General features: G+C 29.6%; 1 protein-coding gene across 3 annotated transcripts in view; it reads right to left on the reverse strand.

Moving 5' to 3' along the window:
- The window catches only part of LOC121129513 (uncharacterized), a 55,144-nt gene that overhangs the window by 25,557 nt on the left and 17,282 nt on the right, over positions 1–12,305 (reverse strand). The window contains exons 2-6 of one of the 3 annotated variants that reach the window (XM_040725235.2): positions 11,143–11,337; positions 9,279–9,302; positions 7,999–8,085; positions 7,865–7,915; positions 5,881–6,018 (exon numbers count right to left, since the gene is read on the reverse strand). In XM_040725235.2, coding sequence (XP_040581169.2) covers positions 5,881–6,018; positions 7,865–7,915; positions 7,999–8,085; positions 9,279–9,302; positions 11,143–11,337 — 495 coding nt within the window. The remainder of the gene's footprint in view (positions 1–5,880; positions 6,019–7,864; positions 7,916–7,998; positions 8,086–9,278; positions 9,303–11,142; positions 11,338–12,305) is intronic. The other 2 variants (XM_071893464.1, XM_071893465.1) reach the window with 2 other exon arrangements.

A 12,305-nucleotide genomic window follows, 5' to 3' on the forward strand; every position in this document is an offset into this window, starting at 1 on the left:
TCATTAAGTTTTGATGAATATAATGCGTAGCTGCATGAAATCCTAACCAGATTAAAAATATAATAAAAACGCTCTGATGTCATCAGCACATTGATTTTCATTTTAAATCCTTCATTGTATTGTATATAGTCAACCAAGACATTGTTTGTTAAATTCTTGAGAAGGCTTTACCTATGTATGTATATATGTGGGTTGTATTGGTCCTTAATTTAGGAATTAAAATTGTTCTTATCCATGGTCCTACTCTTTTTTTCTCTAAAAAACAGGACAAGTCTAACTGAAAAACAATTTTTTGATTCATTTTTATAATTTGAAATTAGCAAAATTATATGAAAACAAAAAACTCCAAGAATAATGGTGAGCTATAGCTGATGTTATCAGATGTGGGGTCATGAAAATTAGCACAATTTGTCTAAATTGGGTAATTGAAAACCCAATTGATTCTGGGGAAACCAAAAAATTTAAGAACTTTCTGTAATTGCCTATAGCTAATTTCCTAATCCTCTAATTATTCACAATTACAAAATAAAATATATTGTTCATTACTTTTTGTATATGATAATTATCCGTCTTAAACTTTTTAATGAAAAAAAGAAAGAATAAATCACCGGTTATTAAATTACCAAAGTTCTGTTTATTCAACAATGGGGAACGTCCCCTATCTGATATGATTTAGTGTAAAACAAAACTTTAAACGTGTACAATCATTATGAAACGAAAATAAAACTTATTCTTATTTATAAAACTGGTCTTATTGCTTTTTGGAAAAAGGTATTTAAGCTGTAGCACACTGCACCGGGCTGTTATTATTTAATCATCTGTATTATGCAAATTTTGAGAAGTTAAGAGTCATTTTTTTACAATGTTCCCATGAGCAATATTGTAGAACACATAATTAGCTGGCAATTGATAATAAAACATTGTTCTATTCACCACCATGAGCACACAGTACAAGAAGAGGATTGAGATAGTAACGCTCCTCCGCGCGGGACTATCCCAGAAGGTCATCGAGGATTAGACTGGGCCTCGAGGAAGACGATGACAATGTTTCCATGCATGGGCACATACACTAATTGAATCTATAGAATCTATATTAAAATGTTATGCAGGTATAAAAGATTTATTTGAATATCTTAGCTGCAACACTGTGTCACCATTATTGTTTATGTAAACTAGGGTGATAAATGATCACTTTTTACACTCTGTTTCGTAACTTTTTTTTATAAATAGATACATTTCCAGCTATATGTAAAACAATTCATGAATATCGACTTAAATAGAAATTACAATTTAAATAATAGAAATGCATAAATCAAAAATATTATCTTTAAACAACAAAAATATAATGACGTAGCTCAATGGACAACACGCTCGGGAGAATTTATTCTCTTGGACTCAATGTGTGTAAGTTTGTGCCCTGGTCGTTCCTAGAAAAGGAAATACACTTTATGTACATATATGGACTTCAAAGAAGATTTCTAGTTTAGATGGAGAAAATGTGGTACTACAATGTTTACTTGTAATTTATCAGAGCAACTCCATCTAACCAATTAAGAGAGAGAAAAGAATATTCATACATAAAGTCCTGATTAACTTCTTTTTTATAATACAAAAACAAGTCCCAACTGGAATGGAAACTCGGTAGAACGCAAATCTCCGCTTAAAATCATTTCCCATGAAATTAAAATTCACTTGAGCTATGTATCTCAAATTGTTCGAAAGTTATTGTCGATTATGCGTTTTTAACGTTTTATATTACCTTGACCGCTAAAAATTTAATTTGAGGGATGTATCTCAATTTGTTCATAAATTATGTCGATTTGCACTTTAAAAAAATTTATAATCTTGAACTTTGACCTCAATCTTTCCTAATTTAATGGCCTCTTTTTGAAGATCGAGATACAATAATTTAATTAAAATTAAGCATAGAAACAAATTTTTCCCAAAAAAATAATGTTTAAGATATTTCTTCTTTGAGTTTATTCATTTTAAAATATTATCGCGATAAAGTTTGACACGGTGTTCTCATTTTTGATATCATAATATGCTAACCTCCAAAAATTAAAACTTTTTGGAAATAAATTTCAAATATTAAATTTTTTCCAAAATCCACAGCTATTCATAAATTTTTTTTTCAAAACTCACAGTTGTACAGTAAAAATTAATTTTTTTGTAACTAATTTCTAAATCAAACTTCCAAAACCTACAAATTTTTTCAAATATTTATTTTTATGGAGAAAAATTTACAAAAACCATAAATTTTTACCGAAAATTTACTTTTTTGGAAAAAAAATTGAAAAATTAAATTTTTTATATCAATTTTTTGAAAAAAAAAAGTACTAATATTAAATTGTCTAGTAAAATAACAAAAATTCCTTAATTTGGAGGGGTATTAGGTCTTTACATCGATTAATGATTATATCTTTGATTCATCTCCTAAATCAAACCATATATTCACGCTAATTAAATCTATTTCAAAATGTTATAAACGCATAAAATTATGTATTTTGGGAAAACATGAAAGTGAGAAGTTTCAAGGAACCAATGTTTATGGCATATTCAAGAACCTTATTCAATTTAACAATCATTAATTATTTATTCTTAAATTGAATTATAATCAAAGTAATCTCTCAAATTTATCACTTATATTTTGAAAGGTTAAATAAAATGATATTTAAATTAAAAAATTGGAATAAAATATTTATTTACTTCATAAAATAATCTGTTTAATAATACTTTATTAATCACTGGACTTCTCTAAATCATATAATTATGTAATAAATTATTATTATAATAAAAAAACATTTAAAGAAATAAAGATAATTGAAGCGCCCTATGTTGTTAACATACCTAACTACTACAATTCGAAGGTTTTGGTCAACTGTTTTCTCTTTTTTAACAACGTCAAATAATTTTTCACATCATCACTCTATGTATTTTATCTTTACCAAAATCCTCATAGTTTATAATATAGATATAGCAACAAAAAGATGTGATGATGTAAATAAAAGTCCGTTGAAGATATATATTTTTTTCTTTGGGATAGAAAAAAACAGACGACTAAATTTTGGGGTGGATATTCCCTAATAACAAACATAATTAAACATGAGTAAAAGTAGTTTTTAGTATAAAATTGGTAGGATAAAAAAAATAGGAAATTTTTATATACTTTACGCAAAGGATTGACAAATTATACTCTCTATTAATTTGAAAGTAATGATTAAATATTGAGTGGTGAACGTGAAATGTGATGAAACTCCAAAATATGTTCGAGAAATGATAAATATATATGTTCTCCCAGAGACATATTGACAAACCAACTGATTCTTTTTAAATCCATTAAGAAACTGTAGCGTATCATCATGTTACAAATCAAATATATAATTCCATATGTTATTGACTTGACAGATACACAACTGACTCTTACAATATGAAATATATTTTAAACTAAGGTTTTTCAATTCCCGGGATTTATTAGTAATTTTAACCCAAAAATATCGCATTTATTTATTTCATAATATCAGGTTCCTAATTTAATTCATTAAATGAAAAGCTGAAGGTGATTAAAATTATCTTGAAATAAAGTTTTAAGGATTCACAAGGGTATCCACAGGATTATATATACATTTTGGGGGTAGGGGGAGGGGGGATCTTGGTTTTTTCAGTTTTTTGGAAAAAAAAAAATCCAAAATCCATAGTTATTCTTAAAAATATCAAAAATCAAAAGCCATTCACAGAAAATTAAATTAAATTTAAAATATTACATTTTTTAGGGCAAAACAAAAATTTCTCATTTTTTTAAGGGGAATGTGTGGCTCTAGCCCCTCCAGCCCAACCTCTGTGGACGCCTTTGTATACTCACGAATATTACCTTAATCTAAAGCTATCATTATATATATGTGTCTCGTCAAGACAAAAGCAAGCCAAGCTGTTCAGCGAATTATTGTCAATTCCTTTCTAATTAACCCTTTGAAATTAGACACACCGCAAATCTTATCTTATATCAGTAATTTGAATATAAAGTCTACAATCAAGGCATCAGCAGGGGGAGAGCTGGAAGGGGTCTACCCCCTTCTCTTAAATTAAGCAATATTTGATTCTCACTAGAAAATTTAATATTCGAAATTTTTTTTCCAAAAAATTTATATTCGGTGAATAACTATAGATTTTTGAAATTTTATTCTGAAAAATTGAATATTTGAGTTTCTTTTCGAAACATTTTATATTTGAAGTTTAGTTTTAGAATTTTTTTTCCAAAAAGTTGAGTTTCTTTTCGAAACATTTTATATTTGAAATTTAGTTTTAGAATTTTTTTCAAAAATTTGAGTTTTGTGAATAGCTATATGGTTTTTTAAAATTTTCTATGAAAAATTTAATATTTGAAAGTTAATTTTATAAATTTTTTCCCAAAAAAAATAAGTTTTTTTAAGAATAGCTAAAGATTTTTTTTTTTTTTTTTTAAACATAGCCCCTAATCTCACCCTGCCAAAAAAGAATCCTGAGAAGTCCCCAGACAATGGACACAAATTATGTCTATGAAACATTGTTTATATGTATCCATGAATTAAATAAATTATTTAGTACTTATCCGTTTCTTTAATTACTTTCAAAATTGTTTTATGTCCATGCACACACAAATATTATCCATACTCACATTTGAGAAAATCATAATAGTTGGATTTTGTATTGACGGGGGCCGCTTATTTACTCGTATTTATTAAAAGCCTAAATAAATGTTTTTATTTTTTTAAGAGACCTATAGGGATTTTTTTATAGTTGAGGAATGTTGGTAATTTAGAAGAAACTCAACTTTACCTTGGATTGACCCCTGAACAGATAATTTTAAATATATCGGGAAAGGGGTGGAATAATATAATTAATCAGATAAAGGGTGTACCCTAACCACAATAAGGTAATTGACAAATACATACATACATACATCATTGAGAATCTATCCACTCCCCTTAATCGCCGATTTGACGTATATCTCATCATCCATAATGATGTTTATAAAAGTAATCTTATAAATACATTGATTTGTATTTTTTCACCCTTCAGACGGATATATCAGCTTTTAAGAAAATAAAGGGTGGATTGAGTGGTTTCTTTATTTGTACTATCTATTTTTTATTTAAATCATATACTTTTAAGATGAGATACCTATATATAATCGTACAATCAATTTCTCTCTGTCAATAGGACACTAATCTGAAGGAAGGATTTAATAAAAGATGGAAATAAATACAGGATCGAACAAATCAATCAAAAAAAAAAATAACTTCATCAAAATCAATAAGTAGAGTAATATGCTCAAGGTTTACGGCCTTTATATAACAATATAAGCATATAAATAATGTTTTATTCGATTAACATTTTGAACAAAAAAAAATGGAGCTATAAACGAAAAAATATTACTAAACCAAGTGCTGAAACAAAGATCACGTGATTAATATTTCCCCAAATATAGTTGCCTAGGTGAACATTTTTTTTTTGTCGCTAGGAACAATGAGTGCGTAATCGCTATACAACATATTATGCGACTTCTATTAGGTCACTCTTTTAATTGAAATCACAAGGTGTGGAAAAAGTACCATAAAAACGGAAGGAAGTGATAGAGTTACGTCTCTTATATCTCTAAAATAAGGGACGTTTTGTGGAGATAAAAGTTATTTTGTAAATAAATAAATTTAGGCAATAAATGAGCACGTGGTGGTCGTTTCTTTAGTGAATAAAAGGAAAGAAATTAACGTATGAACTTAAACTTTTCAGAAAAGAACGTATAACTTAAAGAGTCTGAATGTGTCCGAGACATTATTATATGGAGCCATTAAATTATTTAACAAATAATTTATGTAAAGTTTTAGAAAAGGAAATACTCACCTTCAGAGTCGTTTTCTTGAGAATATTCTGATTCATCTGTTTGTTCCTTTGTAGTATTAGTATTGCTGTTTTCTTGATAGATAAACTCATCCTCATCGTCCTCAAGACTCTCCATATTCGACAAGGACTCTCCTGAGCCTAAAGAGTAAGTAGCACATATATATCAGAAATGACTCTCTACATTGGATATTATAAGGGATATGCAGTATTGATGTATGACACTATAAACTCTATAAATGGTTCTAGGTACTTTTGTATTACAACTTTTTTGCCTGATACTATTTCATCTTAGAGTTATTTTCGCCAAGAATTCTCTAAGAGCACTCTATGTGAGTAAACATACACCTATATTTTATATTAAATAATATCATCATTGAGGGAGTTGTATTATTTTGCAACAAGACTCTCTGTTTCCTTGAGTACAAATAACTGGGTGGTCAATTGACATCTGAGCATTTATTAATTCAATAATTAATTATAGTTGAGTGATTGACATTAATAAATATTTTGATGTATTAAAGAATAAAAATTTAGTTACAAAACAAAAAAAAAATTTAAGCTCCCTAGTTTACGTACAAGTCAAGGAAATGACACTTCTACGTGATTGACGAATTTCCATTCGCACACTCCATGCAGTTAAGCGTTTCTAGGACCACCGTCTACGCCGTCAGCAAGTCCGAAACTTTGGAGGAGAAGAAGGGCTATGTCAAAAAGATCAAATTGTATCCGGAGGAGTTAAAGAAAACAGCCCAGGACAATTCCATCAAGTACATGAGGGCTCATGCAAAAGATCTCGGAGTTTCACTACAGAATGTTCAGAAAACGATCAAATAGGAGGGTGGAAAGGCCCTTGTGAGGGTAGAGATGCCACTTTCGACACCATTAAAGAAAAAAACCAGCTCCTCCGTTGCAAGACTCTCTTGAGAGCTTTTTGCATTCTTTTGCCCCCCCCCTGCCCTTTTGCAGCCCTGATGTGAACCCCTCAACTACACCTTTTGTATGGATGTCGATTGGAGGGCCTTTAGTGTCCATCATCTAAACAACATGGCCCTTAAGGCCACTGTCAGCCAGCACTGTGATATCATGACAGAGGACTACATCCTCAGCGGATACCAGGGTTTCTGCCGCGACATAGAAGCCTTCATTGCCACTAGGGGCGGCTACATTAATGATTAAGAGAGCTCAGACACACATCTATTTATTTTATTAATTTTTCTATATTCTATTCTTAATTAATAAATTGAATCTTGTTGAAGTTTAAAATTCAAATTGCTCAGATTTTAATGTACCACTCGGTAGCATAAATAAACAACGCTTATGTCCCATTGAATTAAATGCATGGTAAATTATACAAAGGAATTCTTTTTGCATAAGTTACGAGGAAAGCTAATAAAATACTGTCATTTTTAGAATCTCAAAAGCGAACTAGCTGTGTGTGTACTAGCAAATATGCTATGTATTTTGTGTCAATCTATTAGTTCCAAGACGGCACGACAATTATATGGACTGTTCAATATCTGGCACGACTTGCCTGAAGATGGACGTCGTTATTATCGACTCAAAACTCAATAGGATTTTAAACGATAATAATAACTAAAAACATTATGAAATGTGAAAAATCGAAGATCAAAACAAAAATACGTCACGGTGTCATTTGAATTTTTCGACAAAACAACCACTTCCTTGTACTATTTGAAATTTGAGATCCTGTCAGATTTTGACTAGATGGTGACACGTCAAACAATCCATATAAAGCGTTTTTATTCACAAAAAATTAAATTTGAAATATTATCTTTTCTGTTAAATCTTTTTTTTAAATCCATATCTATTTACAAAAAATTTAAAATTTTTTGGGTCTACTAAATAATTTGGCCAAATATCGAAAAATATTTCTAGTAAAATGTTAAAAAAACCTTCATTTGCGATGGAGAGGCTATAGCCCCTCCACCCCATAGACGCCCTTAATTATTTAAATATATAGAACCTGATAAATTCATTGTAAGATCCCCAGAGCTAGTATAATTTTCCAAAGAGCCTAGAGGTTATCAGAGAAGCAATGGTTTATAAATCATTTTGTTAAAAAAGGGTGGAGAGAGGAGGGGGGGAGAAATTCCTCACCTTCAATTTCATTCTCCTTAAACTCGTCCTTTCCAGACTCATTAGTATCCTTCAACTCTTCCTCATCAAATTCCTCCTCAGTAGAGTCTGAAAATAAATGATCTCATAAATTGGAATGTATCTAATAATAACTATCATTATATCGGGTATTTCTGATTAACAAGAAATGATAGAAAGTTTGTAGGCAATGGTATAGTTATATGTAGAAAACATTTGTATTGAGGCCATAATGGACTTTGCTTCCTAATAAGCCGAATTGTTTGACAAGTGGGCTCAACAAAGTAACGCATCACATATTGTATAATGTAATAATTATTATAAAACCTTATCTTTCTTTTTAATATTTTACTAAATATTAGATACATACTCTCATCTCAGAAAAATATTAAAATATCTTTAAAAATGAAATCAAATCATTAAAGAGCACTAAAAACAACACATTATTTTGAATAAAGGTGCTTTTATATCTACTCTCAACCTTGACTGTCAAAAGGGAAAGGAAAATATTAAATGAATAAAAAACATATGGTAGATAACTTTCTGTATTTTTCTTGTTATCAACAGTTACTGTTAATTGTTATATACTTCGATTGGATAATTTTATAAATATAATAATCAATGACTGAGTATGAAGTTACATGAATTATAAACAAAAGTCCTTGATGTACGTTTGTAAATTAATATAAAAATAAAAATTATATCTTATACCTTCCGTTCACTCAAGTTCACTCTCGGTCCAGTCCAGTTCAGTCCTACATTTTAGTTCTAAAGATTTATAAAGTTAAGTTATTGAAGAAGTAAGTCAACTTTAATTTTCTTTTTTTTAAATATATATAGTACTAAAAGTCTGAAGGACCAACAGTCTTAAGAAGCGGTCCAAAGGACTGATGGGACAGTTCCTTAGACCGCACTGGAACGAACAACATTAGTGATCGGTTTCGGTCTGGAAATCCTTGGGCATTCTAGGACCGTTCATAATCTGAACCAGTCTCATTATAAAATTCAGTCCGCAAAATAATCCGTTTTGATTTGGTCTGATTTAATTTTTTTAGAAAAGAAACTTGAGTCAAAGAAATTACGGTCTTCGACTTGAATTTCAGGCATGGGTTGAGTTATGATATTCAAAAATTTCGGTCGGCAGTCTGAATTTCAAGCTGATTTGACCAAAATATCACTCTAAATTTGTTAAAAAGAATTACACAAATCCGAACCGAAAAAAAGTTCGGTCTCTGACCAAGTCTCAACACTAATAAATACCCACACATGCAAAAACAACTCACCTAGCAAATCACTTTCATTTGAATCTAAAAATAAAGTAAAAAAAAAAAGAATATAATCGGTAAGTTTGAATTAATTAGTGACTCTATTCATGACGGTCAATGGGCTTTAAAGTGCTTCAGGGTTACAAATCGAGCACTGAAGTCTTTGTCTTACAATAATAAAAAAATTCTTTTTAAAAAATATGATTTTATGATAATAAATAAGAAAATAATCGTTTCTCTGCGTTGCAAATACTAAAAAATAAAATGGACCAAAGAAGTTCACACCCAAAGTCTTCAACAAATTACAAGGTATGAATTTGTCCATCCATTATATTTTTTTGTTATTGCATTATATATATATATATATAATCATATATTATAAAGACACTATTAAGAGCCTGCATTTCATTTATTCTTAATAACCCAGTTTTGTGCACTTCTCAAACCAATTAAGGCTGCTGCGTTTTGGACATCATTTTGTATGTAAAATTAAATCTGTACATAGAATATGTATTTTATGTGTATATTTTTTATGCAATGTTCATTTTATTGGCCAGATGGAATTGTACTGATTAAGTATAAGTAAACATTATCGTCTTATTCCATTTGACCTAGGCATTTTTTTTAAAGTCCATATACATTAAGTACATTTGGGTTGTTTTTTGTGAAAATTTTCTTTCAAAATCAAATTTAAAACAAAGAAAAGGGTCCAACTTTCTTAAAACCTTTCCAAATATAATTAAACTGTAGGGTAAATAAGTTCTTCATTTTAAATGTGTTGCTTGCAAAAAAAAAAAAAAAAATAGAACAATGCATAGTAAATATTTGTTGTTGTATGAAAACATTTGTATCTGGGAATATATCCTAAAAAACTATGCTATAACAAAATCTCTATACAGTAAAATCTGTACATAGCAATCAGCCAAAGGAAACTGATCAAAAAAAATTTAAGGCAGGTGACCCCCTCAAACCAGGTTTCCTATTTCAAAACAATTTTGACAACCGAGTATGATCTCTTAGTGCAGTGACACGTTTAAAACGGGTAACCTTTAGATCCGGTTTGACTGTATACATATCTATAGGATGTGTACACGTTGCAATTTCGTATAAGTTAATATTTAGTAAAGTGGCAACTTGTATAAGCAAATTGTACAAGTTGCAAACTTGAGATGCAGATAATGCAATGATCGAATATTTCATGGATGATCAATGTATTTATGATCCGCAATTTTTGGCTATTTTAATACAAAATAACTAAAATATAAGTATTAAGTAGCACATTTATGAATGTTATTCATAATTACGTTATAACCAATAAGTTTAACTTATCAAAACGAAATGACTCTTTCATTTCAATTTGATGTATGAAAACTAAATGGTTATTACTTGTACAAACATTGCAACTTGTATACATGCTATATATTAAATAAAAGATAAAAATCCAGGGGTATAGGCAGGATTAGGGCGTAGGGGCTGTTGCCCCACTCAAAATAAAAAAAGAAAAAAAGTAATTTTTTACTTTTACTAGATTTTTTTTTTTTGGTCAGCATGGAAAATTTTACAAAACATGGGGTAAATTTTTTTAAAAGATTTAATTCCTTGAATAAAGGTCATTCGGACACATTATGGAGCAAAAGAAAAAAATTAAAATTTGAAATAAATTTTTTTGTGAATAGCTATGGATTTTTGGTCAAAAAAAATTAATTTTCAATGAAAAATTTAACTTTCAGTAAATAGCTATGGATTTTTGATTTTTTTTTTAACAAATATAATATTTAAAATTTAATTTTTGAATTTATATAATTTTTTGAAATGTATATATATATATATATAATCCTGCGAACGCCCCTGAAATCTTAATTACTAATTGAACGACGTGTACCCTCATTAACGTCCTCTTCATTTTCACCTTCCTCTACTGTCTCATCTTCTTCAAAAGAAGACTCATTATCCAACTCCTCCTTCTCATCATTGAGATCAATGAACTTATCATCCTGCATTTCATTTGAATCCTGTTCTTGTGTTGGAATTACAATCGATTCATTCTCTTGAGTATTTTTTGTAAGTCTTCCTACACCTTCCATAAAAATAAAAGAAGAATAAAATAAATAAAGGATTAGGGTATGAGCGAACTAAAAAAAATATTATCTATAACGTTCAAGGAGTTGTATTATTTTACTGCAAGACTCTCTACCGCTTTTTCAACAGACAAATATAAATAAACAACTTTCATGTACCATTAAGCATAAATTGTCTCTCTAAATAAATTTATGGCTCTCAAACTAATTCCATGAGAAAATATCAAGGTTTTCAATGAAGACATGATGGAGGGAAGACGGCAATAACTGTAACAAAAAACGAACATTCCCTCCCCCACTCCCTGCTAAATGATAATTGTCAATTCTCAAAAAATGTGGTGGCTATGGACCCATGTAGCGCAGCCCCTGATAATCATTTTTTTTAAACAGCACAATTTTAGACAGAAGCTATGCAATTATGCTTTGTAATTTTTTTAAATAAAACGCATATTTCATTAATAACCTTTTTTAATAAAGAAAATTCTATATTGATGACCTTTTTAAATAAGACCTATTTGTTTGATGACCATTACGAAGGTGGTCTGAAAAGTTTCTGATCTCAACGTGAAGATAACAGCTCTCTATTTAATTAAAGCCACTCACATCTATCTAGCATCTGCATCTATCTGCAACCCAAGTTGCAGCCATTTTGGCCGGGTTGTGAGTTGATGTGAGGGCTTTCGTGAAAATTGACAAAATTGAGTATCGAGTAGTCATTATTATATTATTTTTCTTAAGTTTAACCTTAAAATAGATTTCAACAATAGCAGACTTAAATCAAGGCTTGTTGTGTTAAAATTTGAGGCGTCTCAGTCAATCCAGCTTCGAAGTAATTGAGCCAAAAACAAAAAGTGTTTCGTGGCAATTATTTTGCAAAGAATAACGCCGAGTACTATTTCGACGGGTTACAGAGATGAGTGCAATAAATAAATAATTCAGAAAAAATGACTTGTATCGGTGTTCTTTT

Source organism: Lepeophtheirus salmonis, chromosome 14 (genome assembly GCF_016086655.4).
Source record: "Lepeophtheirus salmonis chromosome 14, UVic_Lsal_1.4, whole genome shotgun sequence".
Lineage (NCBI taxonomy): Eukaryota > Metazoa > Arthropoda > Copepoda > Siphonostomatoida > Caligidae > Lepeophtheirus > Lepeophtheirus salmonis.